We start from the raw sequence: 22,009 nt of genomic DNA, 5'->3' as shown, positions 1-22,009 counted from the left end.
AGGCTGGGCTGCCATCAACGGATGCAAAGGGGACCAAAGTTTCCTGGACAGGACTGTCTGCTGAGGGTAAGGTGAGGACAGGAAAGATCAAGATTTGGGAGCACTGAAGGGGGAAAGAATGGGTGGGACCACAAGGTGGTAGCCTTGGGCCACTCCAGCTTGCAGGCAGGGAGGGTCTAGAGACTGGCAACCTCCACACTACCTCCTCCACCAGCCACATCCTGAATTACAGGGAATTGGAGCGACATCTGGGTCTCAGTGAGTTCTTCTTTCCAAGCTAAACTCACTGAGCAGAAAAAAGTCAGAAACACCTTCAGTCTTTGGGGAGAGGTCTGATTTCACTAACACTAACACTGGGCATGGAAGCAGAGGAAGGCCATGCAGGACTCACTGATCATTGAGATAATACTGTCTGGGTCACTGGGTTATGGGAAGGACGTAGGTGAGTAAACGCCATGCCGAACAGAAAATGCTCAATAAATATTAGTTCAAACCGAGTCTCACTCAGACTAAAAGAAGAGCCGTCATGCCCGTCAGCTGGTGCCCCGGGCCCTCTGAGGAACTCAGCAAGTACCCTGAGAGGGTGCTTACAAACTTGCAACCCAGACTTAGCATGCAGGCATCCACTTGGCTTGGCGTGTGGCTGCATCACTCACTAAATATAAAAATGGGAAAAGTCTATCACACTCATTCCATGAATAACACAAAGGCCTTGATTTGTTCCTCCACGTGACGAGCATGCGTTAGGTCCAAATTTAACGTCGCTGTCTGGCTGGGGTATGTGTGTGTTTTTCCAAAAAGAGAACATTTCCAGGCACTTACTCAGCCCTAATGAGAATGTCTAATGCACAGTGCAGGTTGAAGAGGGACCAGGAGAACAGAGACCAAAAGGCAAGACCTGCTCCACTGTAGGCTCTTGGTAAGTACTGCTGACTATTGAATGGAAGGAAAAAATGAAGGGCTGGGTTAGAGCCCTATTTTGCTGAGTGGCCTTAGGTCAATCACTCTGCCTCTCTGAGCCCTACCTTTCTCACACATAGGCTGGTAATAACTTTTCCTACCCTCTTGCATCTGGCAGAGCTGTGCTAAAGGTAAAAAGGGGGAAATAACGTAAGAACGGCTTCAGGAGTGAAAGCACTAGAGGGATGTCAGCTGTAGCTATTATCTGATCTCTTCTTGAGCCAGTTAGACCCCATACATTCTGCACATTGCATTTTTTTCTATCTACTGTGCAAAGCCATTAATTGCAGCTTTTCTAATACATCATTAATGTGAATCTACATACACGTTACCATTCAGGTGGTTTCTGTCCTAGCATGCTTTTCTGGGGAGGCAGCAGCCTCAGAGTGTTCCAGACCCTGGGGCCAACAGGCAACAGACCTCTATGTGTCCATAACTTCATGTCTAACATGGAAGTGACATGTCTGACTTCTTGGTGAGAATGCAATGAAATCATGTCCATGAATGTGCCTGGTACAGTGCTTCACACATGGTGGACAGTCAAAAAATTCTTGCATTGAGAGAGAGAGAGTGTAGAGGACATAGTTCAGTTTTTGTAGCCAGATACACATGGGTTCAAATACCCAAGAGCAGCTCCAACTCTTCCTAGCTATGTGACGTTGGGTAAGTTTCTCTACCCCTCTGACTCAGTATTCACAGCTATAAAGTGAGGGTAATGGCGGGGGGGGGCTTTGGTGTGTGACAGCCCCGACTATGCCCAGTTCAGCTCCAGGGACCACCATGCACGGTCTACACGGCAGGGGGTGTTGTGAGAGTTAAAGCACCTGGCACATCAAGGGCACTTGGGGAAGGGCAGCCCCGTTCCAATTTTGTTTGTTCTGTCATTCTTGGAACGGCCGGTTGTGGAGCGCTGAATCTCAGCCCTCGGCAAAGCAGGTCAAGCACGTGACAGATGTTAAACAGCTGTTCCCAGAGATGTCGGCCAAAAGGCCAAGGAGTTGGAGACCCTTTATTTTCTCCTCTGAAGCACAATTAGTTTGTCACAGCTGACAGATGATGGACGAGTATGCATCAGTCCAAGTGACACCGTGGGATCCATCCGACCTTCTGTTTATCATTCTAACCTCTCGCACTTGGCCAGCTCCTTCCCTCCACCTGCTGGCCATCCCCTGCCTCCTGCCACAGTCTCTCCACTCGCCCTTCCCTTTACCCATCCCCCAAAGCCCCCACTGCATTCCCACTCACTCACCATCACAGAAATGTGGAGGATGTGCATCTGCTCCTCTACAATCTCTGAGGGCTCCTGGAGGGTGGGGGCGGTGGCCCGGGCCAGCTGCCCGGAGCTGCTCATGGAGACGTGGAAGTACAAGGTGCCGTTCTCCAGCCACTGCTGTCTCCAGTGCACCAGTGAGATGTCCGCTGCCGTGCCTGACATCTCTGCAAGACAAGACCCAAGGTACTGGGTGAGCGGCAGGTCTGGCCTCAGCGCTCCAGGGAGAAGAGGGGCCACATGTATTCAGGAGCTCTGAAGGCACCTACCTGTACCAGGATGCCTCTCCCCACATGGAATCTCTGAGCCAGAGATCATCACTTCCATTTACAGATGAGTCAACTGTAGCCAAGGTTATCCCCAAACAACAGAGTGGCAGAGGCAGGATTTGAACCCAGGTCTGCCTGGTGCCCTTTTGATACCAGCACGCATGATAAGGTATTCATTCTACTCCAACAGTGGAGGCGAACTAAGCAAGAGGTGAACGTGCTTACGTTCTTCTGAGGCCACGGAACTATAAGAAGGTGAAGGAAGGACATCTCTGAAGAGTGGGAGTTCAGAGTGCGAACTCTTCAGAAGCTGAGCTGGAAATGCTCATGGCAGAAACGCAGAACCTCAGAGCCGGGAAGGCCCAAAAGAACATCTGGCCCAGCTGAGGTGCCTCAGGATCAGCCTTTAAGGGAAAGGAGCCTGGTAAGTGGGCTGTTCTGAGCCATTTCTCCTGCTTCAGTCAGAGCCACTCCATTTTTTCCCTCATATTGTATATACTGTACTCTCAAGCCAGGAAGTACTGGCACAAAGGTTTCCATGGCTTAAAAATACTTGAAAACCCTCTTTCCTACTTCAATGTTCTCATATAACCAATGGGAAGTTAGGACTTTCCAGTCAATTGTAAGGTCACCTGACTTGAACTTCCTAACTCTTGCCTCTATGCTGTTTTTCCCTCTGAAAATGCTTTAAAAATAATAACTATCCCTTTAATAGTACTTCCAGTCAATGTAATTGTACCAATATAGCTTCTTATTAAGAAGGGTGAGAGCATACAGTACCAAAAGCATCCTTGCAGTGGGATCATACAACCTTTTCCTAGTGCTGTCTGCTAAAGGGATGTGTCCCTGAAAATATTTTGAAGGGCAAGGCCTATCCGTGTGTCCTGTGAATGAAGGGGAAGGGTGATGGGGTTGGTGAATTATCAGATCTTTCCTCAAGTGAGAGTTACTGTAGGAAACAGAGGCAATCAATCCATCAATAGACAAGTGGCCTTAATAGCGTCTAGCGCTTGGACCTCTGGACGGAGCTATAGAGCTGACCTAGAGACAGTATTTCTACAGTCCCCAAAGACCTCATGTACATGCACACAGACATGAGCTTGGGGAGGACTGATGAGGAAGACGAGTTAGAACTTCTTATCTAGTCAGCTCAACCCATGCCCACGGCAGCCCCCATCACACCTGGTGACACTGAATGAAAGAGTCACCTTGAGATGAGATGATGATATTTGCTCACCAAATTCTACTGAATTATTCTTATATGGTCCATTCCCAGTAGACTCTAACTCCTTCAATTTCACAATCAAGTCCTTAGGGTGGCTTCCCTGGTGGCGCAGTGGTTGAGAATCCGCCTGCCGATGCAGGGGACACGGGTTCGAGCCCTGGTCTGGAGGATCCCACACGCCGCAGAGCAACTGGGCCCGTGAGCCCCAACTACTGAGCCTGTGCGTCTGGAGCCTGTGCTCCACAACAAGAGAGGCCGCGACAGTGAGAGGCCCGCGCACCGCGATGAAGAGTGGCCCCCGCTTTCTGCAACTAGAGAAAGCCCTCGCACAGAAATGAGGACCCAACACAGCCAAAAATAATTAATTTAAAAAAAAAAAAAGTTACTCATGTTCTTCGGAAAAAAAAAAGTCCTTAGGGGAAGAGCATCTGGCCCTTAATAAGTGCTATAAAAAGTTAGCTATTAACATTTATGATCATTATTATTATTATTAATAGGGACAGGATCTAATGCACCCTTCAGACGCTCTTGAGACATTCTTGATTGCCTGCTTTCTCTCCCACTCTTCATCCAGTCCATCAGGAAATCCTTCAAAAGGCATCCGCAATGCAACCCTTCTCAGCTCCTCTACCGCAAGCCACCTGGGCCAAGACACCCACCCTCCTCTCTTGCCTGCCTTCCTGCAAGGGCTCTTCAACTTGACTCTTTTCTTCCACCCTTGCCTCTTCTGTCTATGCTCAACCAGAAGCCAGAAGAATCCTGCCACAGCATAAGTCAGCTCACGTCACCACTCTGCTCTAAACCAACAGCCTCCCACCTCATCCCAAGGCAAAGACAAAGTGGCTGGAATATAGTAAGTTATGAGTCCAAGTGAAAACCTGCTTGGGCTTCCCTTGCTGCAGTAAGAGTGGAGGAGGGCTGAGATCATCTCAGGAGTACATCGGCTCCTAGAACTTAGGCCCCAAAGGGCCCCCAGAGCACACTGTGTGGCCCCGGGGAGGAGACTGGCTGGGAGCCTAGTCTATGAAGCACATCTCTCCCCAGCACCTCCTCTCCCCAGCCTCCCAGCCTCAGCATCGGAGAACGTGGCAGAAGCTTCTCCGGCAGCCAGCCAGCTGGGCCAAGGCAACGTGAAGACATTATGGTGAATGGCCTTGCTCAGTGCCTTTGCTCGTTTTTCTCTCTGTGCATCAAAGCCAGAACCAGACGTCCAGGGAACCCAGCGCTGGGATTTGCCTCTGGAAATTGCTGTCTCTCATTAAGCAGCTCAAGAAGGAGGATCTGTGTGCTGTCAGCTGGGCAGGCACTTACTGTGCTAAGAGTCCCTGAAATGGCACCGGCAGAGAGCCCCAAGGCAGGCCACATCTGGTTGGCACAGCCTGGTACAGAAGCAGGTAGAGGAAGCGGAGGAATCCTTCCTGAAATCTGCACCCCTTACTTCTGGAGCTCTCCCCACCTGTGCCTGCAACCCCACCATTAAAGGAGCTTGCCGCCATCCCCGTGATCAGATTATAAAACAGAGGGTCACGCAGGGTTAGTCACTTGCTTAAGGTCACTGGTGAACTGGTACCCAGCTGGACCCAGTGGATTTCCAGTCTATATAATTTCTACTATGCCAGTTGCTCTTATAACATCTCCTTTTCCTTGACTAAATTAGCCCATAAACCAATTGAGCTCTTTGTTTGCTACGGCGATGAGTGCACAGTCAGCAGACAGTAAACGCTAAATGATAATAGCAGTGTGTGAAACACAGTAAATATTGAATCACAAGAACAGCTCTGGCCTTACTCTATTACAAAGAGGGAAAAAAAAAACAAACTATTGCTGGGAGGGGAGATGGGGCATGAAACCTCAGAGGGAAAACTGCCTCAGCGGAAGCAGAAGGTCTTGGTCATTTGTTCTCTCATTCATTCATTTATTCATGTGTTTCTTTGTTTAGACACTCAACACACCTTACCGAGGACTTACTCAATAGCAGGTGGCTTAGTAGCTTGGAATCTGGAGTGAAATGAGACATAGCTTTGCCTTCGGGAAGCCCACAGTCCTTTAATGGCAGAAATTCTACCCCTGCCCCATGTCACTGTCCACACATGTACACATTTTCCATTTAATGTGACCCAGGACACCATGCGGCATCCTGATCCACCTCTCACATCATCTGCTCATAGCATACCCCAGCTCTACAGGAATTACAACTACTCCTCACACAGGCCAGGCTTCCTCTTGTCTCAGCACATACAGACTTTCTGTCCAGTGTCTCTGGAACTCTCCACCCAAAGCCCGCAAGCTGGCTTCTTCTCAGCCTTTGTCTCTCAGTCCAACTAACACCTACTCAGAGAGGCCATGCCACTCTTACGTAAAGTACTCCTCTCCAAAACTATAATTCGAAAAGATCCATGCACCCCTATGTTCATAGCAGCATTCTTTACAATAGCCAAGACGTGGAAGAAATCGAAGTGCCCACTGATAGATGAATGGATAAAGAAGATGTGGTACATATCCACAAAGGAATATTACTCAGCCATAAAAAGAAGGAAATAATGCCATTTGCAGCAACATGGATGGACATAGCGATTATCATACTAACTGAAGTAAGCCAAAGACAAATATCCTACAGCACTGCTTATATATGGAATCTAAAATTAAAAAAAGATACAAATTAACTTACTTACAAAACAGAAATAGATCCATAGATATAGAAAACAAACTGTGGTTACCAAAGGGGAAGAGGGGGAGGGATAAATTAGGAGTTTAGGATTAACATATACACACTACTATATATAAAACAGGTACACAACAAGGACTTACTGTATAGCACAGGGAAATATACTCAATGTTTTGTAATAACCTATAAGGGAAAAGAATCTGAAAAATATATACAAAACTGAATCACTGTGCTGTAGACGTGACACTAACATGACATTGTAAATCAACTATACTTCAATAAAAAAAGATTAAAAAGAATAACGTACTTCTCTCCACATACATGCACTCTCTACTGTACCACCTTTACAAACACTTTCTATGGAACTTATCACTCTTAGAATTTTACTTCATGTATTTTCTAGAACATGCATTTAATACCTGTCTCTCCAGGATGGCAGGAACCCCGTGTGTCTTATTCCTGCCACATTTCAAGTACTTCGGCACATATAAATTAAAAAACAAAAAAACAAACAAACAAAAAAACAAAAACTGAATTGCTGAATGATGAATACACACACACATACACTCATGCACACATGTGTTTATACATATCCGTAATAAGATGATGAAAGCAGTGTTGAGTTTCATTAGGGAAATAAAGAAGAAGTAAAGGTCCACTGGGAACTCGAGGGCGGGACAGGACTTTCCTAGCTTTGAGACCAAGAACCACTCCCAAAACGTGGTAACATGAGTGTTGCAGAGGATGGGCATCTTGTTAGCCCTCGGAGCAGAGAAGGAGGCAGAGAGATGGGCTGGGTGGCTGGGTATCTCAGGGCAGTGAAGCCACACGCACCAGAAGGAGGGCAGTAGAATGTCAGGTCGGGAATATGGTTCAGACACAGAGTTAAGAGCTTTGGGTGTCCGGCAACAGAGTATACTTTTTTCAGCATGCAGTAGGGAATCAGCGGGTAGATTTGCTCCGAGAGCCGGTCCTGGGTCCATTAAAAACAGGTCAAAGAAATAGCATAACCAAGGCTAGGTTCTTGAAATTCTCTGATGATTGATTTTCCAATTGCATTTTCCCTCTCCTCTTCCCCTAGCCCCTGCATATAAACATTTCATTGAAGACTTCAAGTCATATTACAATCAAACTTAAAGCAAAAGGGGGACTAAATGCATCTGGTTGGCAACAAAGATGATTCCCATAAAGGCAGATTATGCTGACATGATGAATATAAAATGAAACAGCAGATATTAAAGTGGGAGAATTGGTGCACCATGCCTTCCGGCGGTACACTGACTCCAATGCCTGCCTCCCTCCCACCCCGAAGAGCTTAGTTTTATATTGGAATTGTAAAGAAACCCAGGCATTGCCTCTTCACCTTTCACTGTTCTCCCCACATGGGCTGCAACTCGTGAAATATTCAATAGGCTCAAATCCCCTCCACCGCCCGCTAAAGCCAAGCGAGGGGATCAGCCTTCATCAGTGATTCTGGAAAGACCTCCACCCTGCCTCAGCAGCCACGGATGCCTTTCAGCCTCCTGGAAAAGAAATAAAAAATCCCAAAGGCGTGTTGTGGTTTTAATTGGCTTGTTCTCCCTAATCTATGGCACTCATTGTATTTTTATTTAATGCCTGAAGGTCATTATGAAAATAAGCAGCTCTTCTGTTCACCAGCCATCTTGGTAACGTCTCCCAAGTGGCTAACTAACCCGTCTTCAGATTCCACAGCACCAGCTGACCCTCCTGCAGATTATTCACGTTAAGGCCAGAGAGCGCTTCTGATGAGTTTGCAAATGGTCTTTGCCTCGCCATGAGGGGGAAAGCAGACGTTCTGTGAGATGAACTCACAGCCTAGGTAGAAGGAGAGCTGGGAAAGGTAGTGACATTGACTTCACGCACCCCTGACATTAGCTGTTCCAGCCTCTACACAGTAAGTCATGAGGAGTGGGCTTGGGAAATACATCTCAAATACACATCCTTCCTTATCATCTCTACAATATCAATCTCTACACTGTTATCTCTAAGTGGTTGCCTTACTGCAAACCTTTATCATCTCTCTTGTGGACTGCTTCAAATGGCTCTGTGCCAGTCAGTGTCTCATCAGAAAAGAGAAGACACACTCAGTAAGGTGACTGAGAAGTGTTTAATAATGGGACCATTTACAAAGGCTTTGGAAGTGTCTTAGGGTTCTCAGAGACGCAGAAGCGATAGAACATATATAGATATATAGAAAGAGACTTATTATGAGGGGCTCGCCCACATGATTACAGAGGCTAAGAAGTCCCACAGTCTGCCATCTTCAAGCTGCAGGCCCAGGAGAGCCAGTGGTGTGGTTCCAGTCCAAACACAAAGGACTGAGAACCAGGGGAGCCAATGGTGTAAGTCCCAGTCTGAGCCAAAGGCCTGAGAATCGAGGACTAATTTCAGGGGGCAGGAACAGATGTGTCCTGGCTCAGGCAGAGAGCAAATCTCCCCGTCCTCCACCTTTCCGTTCTATTCAGGCCCTAGAGGGACTAGATGATGCCCACCTGCACTGACAAAGGCCTTTATCCTTTACTTAGTCTACCCATTCAGATGCTAATCTCTTCCAGAAACACCCTCACAGACGAGCTCAGAAGTAATGTTCTGCCAGCTCTCTGGAAATCCCTTAGCCCAGTCAAGTTGACATATGAAATTAATCATCACAGGCAGGGTTAAGGCCAACCAATGATGAAGCATCTCAAAGCCGGCAACAGCAAGGAGCTGTCACCATCCTAGGCCTGAAGGGGCAAAGGAAGGGAGGGTTCTATCACCCTGAAAGAGCCATGGCTGTAGGAAAGGGCTGCTAGTCAGCTGCTGTGGCTTTCAGGTAGTATTGAATTCAGGGGTGAGGCGGCTGGAAGAAGGACCTCAGTCCTTGTCTTCTTTGAAGAAAGAATTTAGCAAAGAGATCAAGACTGTGAAACAGATAAAGCATTTATTAGAAGCAGTGCGCATGTGGAAGAGCACACAGGTGAACTCAGAGGGAGTTGCCCCCAAGAGGGGCAACGAAGGTCGCTTACAGGGAGGCAGTCTTCCAGGTGGTCTCTGGCCAATCATCTTGCTTGTGCCCATATTTGGCCTGACTCAGGGTCCTTCTTGGTGGCTGTGCACATCTCCCAGCCAATATGGATTCCAACACGAAGGTTTCTGGGAGGTTGGCAGGACTTATTAAGGGCTGGTGTCGCCTCGCTCCTTGGGCTTCCCCCCAGACTCCCTGCACATGTGTCGGGCTGGGAAATCCCCTTGACCACAAGAATGAGGAAATTGGTCTCTTTGCACCCACCCAATCAGGGCCCAATGCACCTGCTAGTATCTTATCTCAAAGTGTCAGCAGGAGACTGGTTGCAGCTGCTCAGCCTGGGGCCCACCTCTCTCCTACCTCAGTATAATCCAGCAGAATAACCTAACTCTGACAAGGCATGACCAAGCATGGAGGTGACAGGGTAATAAATGCTTCAACCTCACCCTCTTTGTACCTGCTAATCTCTTGCAGGTGCCTAACATGGACAAACCCCAACCAAACACCCAAGGGTGCTCCACTGAAGCAAATCATACGGGTCAGCCTTCCAAGGCACACAGCAGGGGGGAAAAGCATGGAGAGTGGATCTCAGGGGGCAAATGGAGACTACCGAGTAGCCCCAACTATTATCCTTGCTCCCAGGCTTCTTTCCTTCCAGCCATCCTTTAAAGGGCTACCACGATTACACGTCTAACTTATAAATATGCTCGTGTCACTCCTTTGCTGAAAACCTTGCGATGGCTCTTGATTTCCCTTAGGATAAAACCCAATTTCGTCAACCTGGCACCTGCATTTCTCCCCGTCTTACCTTATTTCACTCCTTTCTTTGCACTTATATGTTAAATCTGATCAAATACTTACGTAATCTTCCATACACACTATCCTGTTTCTTACTTCAACATCTTTGAAGACATTTTCTCAGAGCTTGGTATAACCTTTCCTACCAAACCCCACCCCTCATTCTGGAAGACTTCCTTGACCCCCGTATGACCCCCTCTTTATGCTTCCATTAGGAGGAAATACTGCCTGCTGCATAACATTATAGACTGGAGACTGCTGGATTTTGAACCCCAGTTCCCCTGTGTTCAAGTTGTACGTCTTTGGACAAGCTTTTTGGCTTCTTCATGCTTCAGTTTCCCCATCTATCAAATGAGAATAATATTAACAGCACCTGCTTAGTAGGGTTGTCGTGAGAATTAAATGAGATAATACAAACAAATTAGCTTTTAACATTAATCTTGATCCTCAGTGAGCATTCCACAGTTCCATTTGTTACATATTACTTCATATACACAGGTGATAGCATCTTATTGTAACATGGTATTTATCTATGTTAAAATGGTCTGTTTATACAGCTGACTTCTCTCACTGGGCTCTAGTGCAGGGATACATCAGAGCCATTCGTGTGCCCTCATGCCTGACACGGTAGTCGAATACAGAGAAGAAGGTTCCATAAATCTTTAGTGAGTTGAACTGAGCTGTCCTCATATCTGAATTCAGATGCACATCCCCAGAAGTCAGAGAAAGGAGACGGCAACTCAGGAGACTAATGACGGCTTGATGCCCATATAACCACTCTACAGAAATGTATTCAACAACTGGCTCAAGTTTAAGCACCCTGAAGAATGCAAATGAAGAGAAAGACAGAACTTTAACTTTCAAGGAGGTTGCATTCTTATGGAGCAGCAGAGGAAGTTTATATAGAAAATACACGGTCCTATGATTCTGTTTAGAGATAAGTATATGCATATACAGCTGGGAAGAAAAACACTGGAACATCAAGATTGGGGGGATCAGAGGTGATTTTAATCATGTTATGATTCATTTTTCTCTACATTTTCTACACTGAATATATATTACCTCTGTAGCAGATGCAAATATGTGCTCACCTTAAAATTCACTTAGTCAACCAACCTTTTCTGAGGTCTGGCATAAAGAAACTCTATCCTCAGGAGCTCAGTCCAAGGAATGGAAAAAAATAAGGCTATAAGTAGCTATAAATCAAAACAGGAAGCTTAGAGCAGAGGAGAGAACATCTGGCTGAATCTAGAAAGTATTCAGAGAGGAGTCTTAAAGGATGGACAAAATTTCAACAGGTACCCACATAGTAAAGGATATTTCGGATGGAGGAGTGGCACAAGGACAAGAAGGCAGGAAGGTTGCACGTGAGCAGAGGAGTGAAGTGGGAGGAAGCCAGTAGAAAATATGGAAGCTCATCATTGCAGAGGAAACACAGAGAGACTGATACAGCATTCTGTAGAGAGGAAAGTAAAATGGGGGTTACCATGCTATACCTATGGACAATCTGCCAGCAGAATAAAAAGTGTTAAGTCCAACTTGGGACTCCCTCATGCAATCAGACCAAGTCCTACTTCAGAGGCTAATGAATCTGTTCAAATGCTATAAATGAAAAGGAAAGGATGGATGGATGGATGGATGGATGGATAGACGGATAGACAAATGGACAGACAAAGATGGATAGATGAATGGACAGATGGATGTATTGTTGGATATATGGATGGGTGGATGGATGGGTGGATGGGTGGATGGATGGGTGGATGGGTGGATGGAGGGGTGGATGGATGGGTGGATGGGTGGATGGGTGGGTGGATGGATGGATGGATGGATGGATGGATGGATGGATGGATGGATGGACTGACGGATGGATAGATGAATGGATAGACAAAGATGGACAGATGGATGTATGCCTGGATATATGGATGGGTGGATGGTTGGATGGACGGATGGACGGATGGGTGGATGGTTGGATGGATGGATGGATGGACGGATGGCTGGATATATTCCTATGTTTCTGATTTCATCAATAATCACACAGCCTGGGTTACTGAAAGAAACACTAAATTTGGAGTTGGAAGCGTAGGTTTGTGTGATACCTCTGTGCCAACTGGACAGTTTACCTGAGGACAAATCACAAAGCTTCTATGATTTTCTTTCTTTCTTTGTAAAGTGTGTGTGGCCGGTGGTGGGGGGGTGTCACGATCTGCCCTACTTACATCACATCTAATGTAGAACTGAGAGAAAATAAGGTCATACCTAGCAATGTGCTTAGAAATCTGCAAAGTCCCATGGCTAGTCCTGAAAGCAAATACAATCATGATTCCCATCATTCAACAATGTACCTTACCATAAATATTTATTGACTGTCTAAAATGTTCCAGGCACAATGTGAGGTTCTGTGGATAGATTGGAGAAAAAGATGCATTTCATTGCTGCCTTCACAGACCTTCCATTCCAGTCTGAATTCTCCTCTGTTCCCACTAAGCAACAGCAGCACCATTTCCTCTTGCTTCCATTCATTCATTCATTCATCCACTTATTCATTCATTCATTCATGGCAGAGAATTGTGTCTGTCTAGGTAATTGCTATCCTCAGTGCTTAGCATACAGGTGTTCAATAAATACTTGTTGAATAAACATACCACTCGATACACATTTTATAAGTTTCCTGTCCTCAAGTAAATTATAACCTAGGAGAGCAGAAAAGGGAAGTCAACAGAGACCACTGTCTGGCGCCATAAGAGAGTATGCACAGGATGTCACGAGAACACGCAAGAGAGTTGAGTTAACGCTCCCTGTTTATCAAAGGTTTGGATGAGGCCAGCAGGCAGAGCTTATAAGCTGGACATTTTATAGGTCGAGATCCTGATGTATGCTGAGGTTAAATGCCTGCATGATGGCATCACGGTGGTGCTAGGTTTAGGAAGCCCCCTGGGGAGGGCAGAGACAGAAGGTGGAGAGATGTCAGGGGCAGTAACACAGCCAGGCCGAGCAGCAGCAACTGGAAGAGAAAGTCCCAGGAGAACCTCAGATCCCCTCCTTCCCATTCCCATCTGTCAGCATTCATCTCTGCCTTTGCCTCCAATCTGCCCATTCCCACCCTTTAGGAAATGCATCTTTTACACAAAACTGTTTTCCCCAGCCACATGGTGGAGATAACTAATATAGTTATACCTGGTTAAATAAGGGAGGGGAGGAGAGAATTAAAAGGTATTGGCGAGAGGGCAGACGGCAGAAGCAAGAAGAACTACAATGCTGCAACCTGTGGAACAAAAAAGACATTCACAGAAAGACAGACAAGATGAAAAGGCAGAGGGCTATGTGCCAGATGAAGGAAAAAGATAAAACCTCAGAAAAACGACTAAATGAAACGGAGATAGGCAATCTTCCAGAAAGAGAATTGAGAAAAATGATAGTGAAGATGATCCAGGACTTTGGAAAAACAATAGAGGCAAAGATCGAGTAAATGCAAGAAATGTTTAACAAAGAACTAGAAGAATTAAAGAACAAACAGAGATGAACAATACAATAACTGAAATGAAAACTACACTAGAAGGAATCAATAGCAGAATAACTGAGGCAGAAGAACGGATAAGTGACCTGGAAGACAGAATGGTGGAATTCACTGCTGCAGAACAGAATAAAGAAAAAAGAATGAAAAGAAATGAAGACAGCCTAAGAGACCTCTGGGACAACATGAAACGCAATGACATTCGTGTTATAGGGGTCCCAGAAGGAGAAGAGACAGATAAATGACCCGAGAAAATATTCGAACAGATTATAGTCGAAAAATTCCCTAAGATGGGAAAGGAAATAGCCACCCAAGTCCAGGAAGCACAGAGAGTCCCATACAGGATAAACCCAAGGAGAAACACGACGAGACACATAGCAATCAAAATGGCAAAAATTAAAGACAAAGAAAATTATTGAAAGCAGCAAGGGAAAAGCGACAAATAACATACACGGGAACTCCCATAAGGTTAACAGCTGATTTCTCAGCAGAAACTCTACAAGCCAGAAGGGAGTGGCATGATATGCTTAAAGTGATGAAAGGGAAGAACCTACAACCAAGATTACTCTACCCGGCAAGGATCTCATTCAGATTCAATGGAGAAATCAAAAGCTTTACAGACAACTAAAAGCTAAGAGAATTCAGCACCACCAAACCAGCCCTACAAAAAATGCTAAAGGAACTTCTCGAAGTGGGAAACACAAGAGAAGAAAAGGACCTACAAAAACAAACCCAAGACAATTAAGAAAATGGTCATAGGAACATACATATTGATAATTACCTAAAATGTGAATGGATTAAATGTTCCAACCAAAAGACACAGGCTTGCTGAATGGATACAAAAATAAGACCCATCTATATGATGTCTACAAGAGACCCACTTCATAACTAGGCACACAAAAAGACTGAAAGTGAGGAGATGGAAAAAGATATTCCGTGCAAATGGAAACCAGAAGAAAGCTGGAGTAGCAAAACTCATGTCAGATACAATAGACTTTAAATTAAAGAATGTTACAAGAGACAAGGAAGAGACTACATAATGGTCAAGGGATCAATCTAAGAAGAAGATATAATAATTATAAATATATACACACCCAACATAGGAGCACCTCAATACATAAAGCAACTGCTAACAGCTATAAAAGAGGAAATCAACAGTAACACAGTAATAGTGGGGGACTTTAACACCTCACTTACACCAATGGACAGATCATCCAAACAGAAAATTGATAAGGAAACACAAGCTTTAAATGGCACTATAGACCAGATAGATTTAATTGATATTTATAGGACATTCCATCCAAAAACAGCAGATTATACTTTCTTCTCAAGTGTGCACGGAACATTATCCAGGATAGATCATATCATGGGTCACAAAATAAACCTCAGTAAATTTAAGAAAATTGAAATCATTATCAAGAATCTTTTCTGACCACAACACTATGAGATTAGAAATGAATTACAGGGGAAAAAATGTAAAAAAACACTAATACATGGAGGCTAAACAATACGTTACTAAATAACCAAGAGATCACTGAAGAAATCAAAGAGGAAATCAAAAAATACCTAGAGACAAATGACAATTTGTCATTGTCATTGAAAACACGATGATCCAAAACCTATGGGATGCAGCAAAAGCAGTTCTAAGAGGGAAGGTTACAGCTATACAAGCCTACCTGAAGAAACAAGAAAAATCTCAAATAAACAATCTAACGTTACAGCTAAAGGAACTAGAGAAAGAAGAACAAACAAAACCCAAAGTTAGCAGAAGGAAAGGAATCATCAATGTCAGAGAAGAAATAAATGAAATAGAAACAAAGAAAACAATAGCAAAGATCAATAAAACTAAAAGCTGGTTCTTTGAGAAGATAAACAAAATTGATAAAGCTTAGCCAGAACGATCAAGAAAATGAGGGAGAGGACTCAAGTCAATAAAATTAGAAAGAAAACAGGAGAAGTTACAACAGACACCACAGAAATATAAAGCATCCTAAGAAACTACTACAAGCAACTCTATGCCAATAAAATGGACAACCTGAAAGAAATGGCAAATTCTTAGAAAGGTATAACCTTCCAAGACTGAACCAGGAAGAAATAGAAAATATGAATGGATCAATCACAAGTAATGAAATTGAAACTGTGATTAAAAATCTTCCAACAAACAAAAGTCCAGGACCAGATGGCTTCACAGGCAAATTCTATCAAACGTTTAGAGAAGAGCTAAAACCAACCCTTCTCAAACTCTTCCAAAAAAGTGCAGAGGAAGGAAAACGCCCAAACTCATTCTATGAGGCCACCATCACCCTGATACCAAAACCAGACAAAGATACTACAAAAAATGAAAATTACACACCAATATCACTGATGAATATACATGCAAAAATCCTCCACAAAATATTAGCGAACAGAATCCAACAGCACATTAAAAGCATCATACACCATGATCAAGTGGGATTTATCCCAGGGATGCAAGGATTCTTCAATATATGCAAATCAATGTGATACACCATATTAACAAATTGAAGAATAAAAGACATATGATCACCTCAATAGATGCAGAAAAAACTTTTGACAAAATTCAACATCCCTTTATGATAAAAACTCTCCAGACAGTGGGCACAGAGGGAACCTACTTGAACATAATAAAGGCCATATATGACAAACCCACAGCAAACATCATTCTCAATGGTGAAAAACTGAAAGCATTTCCTCTATGATCAGGAACAAGACAAGGATGTCCACTCTCACCACTATTATTCAACATAGTTTTGGGAGTCCTAGCCATGACAATCAGAGAAGAAAAAGAAATAAAAGGAATACAGATTGGAAAAGAAGAAGTAAAACTGTCACTGTTTGCAGATGACATGCTGCTATACTTGGAGAATCATAAAGATGCCACGAGAAAACTACTAGAGCTAATCAATAAATTTGGTAAAGTTTCAGGATACAAAATTAATGCACAGAAATCTCTTGCATTCCTATACACTAATGATGAAAAATCTGAAAGAGAGATTAAGGAAACTCCCAGTTACCACTGCAACAAGAAGAAGAATATATCTAGGAATAAACCTACCTAAGGAGACAAAAGACCTGTATGCAGAAAACTATAAGACACTGATGAAAGAAATTAAAGATGATACCAACAGACGGAGAGATATACCATGTTCTCGGATTGGAAGAATCAATATTGTGAAAATGACTAGACTACCCAAAGCAATCTCCAGAGTCAATGCAATCCCTATCAAATTACCAATGACACTAGTTTTTTACAGAATTAGAACAAAAAATCTTAAAATTTGTATGGAGACACAAAAGACCCCAAATAGCCAAAGCAATCTTGAGGGGAAAAAACGGAGCTGGAGGAATCAGACTCCCTGACTTCAGACTATACTACAAAACTACAGTAATCAAGACAATATGGTACTGGCACAAAAACAGAAATATAGATCAATGGAGCAGGACAGAAAGCCGAGAGATAAACCCACGCACCCATGGTCAACTAATCTATGACAAAGGAGGCAAAGATATACAATAAAGAAAAGACAGTCTCTTCAATAAGTGGTGCTGGGAAAACTGGACAGCTACATGTAAAAGAATGAAATTAGAACACTCCCTAATACCGTACACAAAAATAAACTCAAAATGGATTAGAGACCTAAATGTAAGACCGGGCACTATAAAACTCTTAGAGGAAAACATAGGAAAAACACTGTTTGACATAAATCACAGCAAGGTCTTTTTTGATCCGTCTCCTAGAGTAATGGAACTGAAAACAAAAATAAACAAATGGGACCTAACGAAACTTAAAAGCTGTTGCACAGCAAAGGAAACCATAAACAAGATGAAAAGACAACCCTCAGAATGGGAGAAAATATTTGCAAATTTTTTTTATCAATGGATAAAGGATTAATCTCCAAAATATATAAACAGCTCATGCAGCTCAATATTTAAAAAACAAACAACCCAATCCAAAAATGGGCAGAACACCTAAATAGACATTTCTCCATAGAAGACAAACAGATGGCCAAGAAGCACATGAAAAGCTGCTCAACATCACTAATTATTAGAGAAATGCAAATCAAAACTACAGTAAGGTATCACCTCACACTGGTTAGAATGGACATCATCAGAAAATCTACAAACAACAAATGCTGGAGAGGATGTGGAGAAAAGGGAACCCTCTTGCACTGTTGGTGAGAATGTAAATTGATACAGCCACTCTGGAGAACAGTATGGAGGTTCCTTAAAAAACTAAAAAAAGAATTACCACATGACCCAGCAATCCCATTACTGGGCGTATATCCAGAGAAAACCATAATTCAAAAAGACACATGCACCCCAATGTTCACTGCAGCACTATTTTCAATAGCCAGATCATGGAAGCAACCTAAATACTCATCAACAGACGAATGGATAAAGAAGATGTGGTACATATATCCAATGGAATATTACTCAGCCATAAAAAGGAACAAAACTGGGTCATTTGTAGAGACGTGGATGCATCTAGAGACTGTCATACAGAGTGAAGTAAGTCAGAAAGAGAAAAACAAATATTGTATATTAATGCATATACGTGGAACCTAGAAAATGGTACAGATGAATTTGTTTGCAGAGCAGAAATTGAGACACAGAAGTAGAGGAAAAACGTATGGACACCAAGGGTGGAAAGCGGCAGGGGGCTGGGGGTGGTAGTGTGATGAATTGGGCAATTGGGATTGACACGTATACAGTGATGTGTATAAAACTGATGACTAAGAAGGACCTGCTGTATAAAAAAATAAATTTTAAAAAAGAGATATTGGCAAGAGAGAAGAACATATCATTTCAGATTAGATTTGAAAACAGATGGAGGGTTGATGGAATTGATTCTCATTACCCTTAGCTATTCTCTCCTGAACCATTTTCCACCCTCCTTGTTGCATTTTTTTGCCTGTTTTTCTTTGTCATTTAGCTTTCGCTATGCACCCTTGGTTTCTTTGTGGGTTTGCTGTTTCTTTTCTTTTCTTTTAAAAAAATTACATCCAAACAATCAATGAGTTTTTCTCCCCGCCCCTCTCTGCCATTCCACAAACTGATGCAGAAGGAAGACAGGGTCTTTCACCAGTGCCTACTTGTGTGCCAGGCAGTAAGCTCGAAGCTTTCATTCACTGCCTTGGTAGCCCTCATGAGAAACCCACATGGATACAGTAGGTAGAATAATGCCCATTTTTCACCTGAGATATCTGAGGCCCCAAAGGGTGACTGGACTTTCCCAAGATCTTCCATCTAAGCAAGGGGCAGAGCATGAATTCAAGCTCTGGTTTCCTGATTCCAAATCCAGTGTTTTCTGGATTAGGGCTGAGAAAAGGAGTAAATAGACTGAGGGCTCAAGTCCACACTGCAGGTGTGATAAAAGTACCCAGGCAGGCATCCACCTGGGTGAGTCAGATGCTCTGTCTATACATCCCTTCTTATAAAGTCATTTGCCAGGGTTAAGTGGTGTGCCCTGTTTTTTTTTAGGGTGCAAATCTCCCCTGGGAAAGAGAAATAGGAAGCGTTCTGTCTTACAGTGAGTGAAGTTTTTTTTTTAGGACCACTTTGCTGCTTCCTGTATTTCACTGGTGACCTTTCACAAATTAAGTTCACCTCTCTAAGCTTCACTTGCCTCACATGGGAAATGGGAATCATGAAAGCAATGCCTTGTGATCTTGTGAGAATTAAAGGAGATAAAGTGTTTGGAGGAGCCAGCGCAGCATTTAGCGTATGCACGTTCCCTGTAAGTTGTCTGCCTTCTCTTCACTCTTTTTCTAACTCGCTACTGGCAAGACAAGAACAATCAGGTTGTTTTGAGAGCAGTGGAGGATGACACGGTATCAAATATACAGGAAAAGGAGGCAGAGATCACAGAGATAAAACTTCCCGTTTCACTTGGAAAGTCTTCAAGGCCCTTCTGTCTGGTTCCCAGTGCCCTCCACCCTTTTTAAGTCACTCCTATTGGCTCTGACTTGGAATCACAGAAAATCACAACAGGAAAAGAGTGTAAAGGTATGGTAATCAATGATCTAGTCTACCACTGTACTGACTGGGAACATGAGGACCAGAGAGAGATAGCAATTTGCCCAAAGACACACAGCTTCATAATCCAGTGCCATTCACGGATTACAGGGGTGCCAGAAACAAGGATTTACCACAGGGGTGGGGTGAGGGGGAGGAGACACGAATGTACAGGGACCAGGACAGAGGTGAGATGTGGAACCTCTCTGATGCCTAAAAGGGATTTTGCAGCAATGGGGGAGTGTGTAGAATTCCCTCATAACTCCAGGTCTCCCTCAGCCCCTCCTGAAGATGCTACCAGGAAGGCTCCTTATGTCTGTGGCTGAGTCTGACTTGTCAACCTCCAGCACCTTCACCTCAGCCCACAGGGTTCCACGTGGGAGTGTCACATGCTTGGATTGCAACCTGACAGGTCACAAAATGTGATGAGTCAGGAGAGCATGGCACCGTGCAGTGCTGTGTGTGTTGCGAGAGGAAGAATGACACCTTAAAACCCAGTAACGAGCAGATGAAGAGAGTGAACACATCTGCCACTGACTACCAACTATTTGCAGCAAGGGGTGAGGGGCTGGACCAGGAGGAATGCCTTCACATGATGGATTCATTCCAGAGCCATGCTCTGGACTAAGCGCATTGCGTCTGTGCTCCAAGCCACAGCCCACAGGCCCCAAGCACAGCCCCACGTCCCAATCTTGGTTCATGCTGCCTCCTTCCTGGGACGCTCTAACCTCTTCTTCTGCACACAGACATTACCCACCCTGCAAAACCCAGCTGAACCGACCCCTCTGAAGAGCCCTCCCCAAAATGCCCTCTCCCTCCTCTGAGCTCTGAACTCCTCTGCCAGGTTTCTACTCCCTCTCATGATTCACCAACCTCACCTGTCCATGATTCTCATTTCCTTTGCTAGATCATGAGATCCTTTTGAGCCAGGAATCCCTATTGTCTCCTCTTACCCCCTCATGGTAGCTCAGCATTTTTTGCAATAACAGCTGCTTGATAAATACAGGCTGATACAAGATTAAAATAGAGGTCCAAGAGGGTGAGACTCCCTGGTCCAATTCACAGATGGTAATGTTAAGGCACAGTGGGTGCCAAAGGTACTTAGAGAGATGGAGACCCAGAAGTAGAAGAAACCAGGTAAAGTCCCTTATCCTAAGAGCATATGGGTCCACCTGTCCCCCACCCTCGCCCCCATCACACTCTATAGCCTCTGCAGCATCTATCAAAACAGGACCAACCTGGATCCTATGGCATTTGAAGGTCAAATCATGACAGTGACCCTCCTGTGCCTTGTCTGTGTCTCCAGGTGTGTCACTCCCTCCCTGTCTCCCTGCCTTTAGAATCGTACCTCCATGCTCTTGTTCACACTGTTCTCTCTCCCTAGGCTGTTCTTCTCACTGTTTTTTGCTCGCCTAATCTTCAGAATTCAGCTGTAAGTAAACTAAACCATCAACAATTCTTCTCCTCCTTACCTCCACACCAGTGTAATGTGACAGTGCAGATCTCCACCCCTCCCATCAAGAGACGAGTCTGTTTCTTCTCCCTTTGAATCAGAGTCGGCTACATGACTTTCTTTGGCCAAAGGGGCAACGCCAAAAATGAACCAGGGTCTTGCTTTCTCTTGCTGCTCTTGAAAACTCTGAAACGTCCATGGCAAGAAGCCCAGGCTAGCCTGCTGAATGATGAGAAACATGGCCCATTTGCCCACAGCACCCCCAGACGAAGCCTGCTGCTAACCACCAGACACACCAGAGAACCCATCCTGGATCATCCAGCTCCCAGCAGAACTTCCGGCTGACCACAAGAACATGAGAGAGCCCGGAGGATATCTTCCAACACCAGCAGAAGTGCCCGCCTAAGCTCAGCCTAAACTCCCAGCCCACAAAATTACGAGCTTAAAAACTGCTCTAAGCACTAAGTTTCGGGGGTGTTTGTTGCACAGCAATAGCTAACTGGAAGAACAACTCAGACTTCTCCTCCTTCACGAAGCCTCTCTCCCTCCAGAGCTGCGTTGGGGCCCCTGCTCTCTGCTTCCTTTCACTGCTGTGTTTATCACATTGTATTATAATTATCAATTTAGTTATTTCACAGTTCACCTATCCCTCTGCTCCCCAAGTCTCCCAGCTTCTTTAAGAAGGCTTAGACTCCCTTAATGCCTTCTCTCTCCCTAAAACCTAACTCAGAATAGGTTCTCAGTGGGCATGTGTAGAACAGGACAAATGGATTCTGAAAACTTCCCAGAGTTCGGGATCC

The 22,009-nt window shown here is 44.3% G+C and overlaps 1 protein-coding gene across 3 annotated transcripts in view; it reads right to left on the bottom strand.

Annotated features, from left to right (window-relative positions):
* Nucleotides 1–22,009, bottom strand: part of ASTN2 (astrotactin 2) — a gene marked incomplete at both ends in the record, with an annotated part of 911,329 nt that overhangs the window by 760,955 nt on the left and 128,365 nt on the right. For all 3 annotated transcript variants that reach the window (XM_082657265.1, XM_082657266.1, XM_082657267.1), the window contains one exon: nucleotides 2,210–2,397. In XM_082657265.1, coding sequence (XP_082513391.1) covers nucleotides 2,210–2,397 — 188 coding nt within the window. The remainder of the gene's footprint in view (nucleotides 1–2,209; nucleotides 2,398–22,009) is intronic.

This window comes from Grampus griseus (assembly GCF_964374135.1).
Source record: "Grampus griseus genome assembly, chromosome: 6".
NCBI lineage: Eukaryota > Metazoa > Chordata > Mammalia > Artiodactyla > Delphinidae > Grampus > Grampus griseus.
Note: the sequence above shows the minus strand (reverse complement) of the source record. Positions and strands in the feature narration are given on the sequence as shown.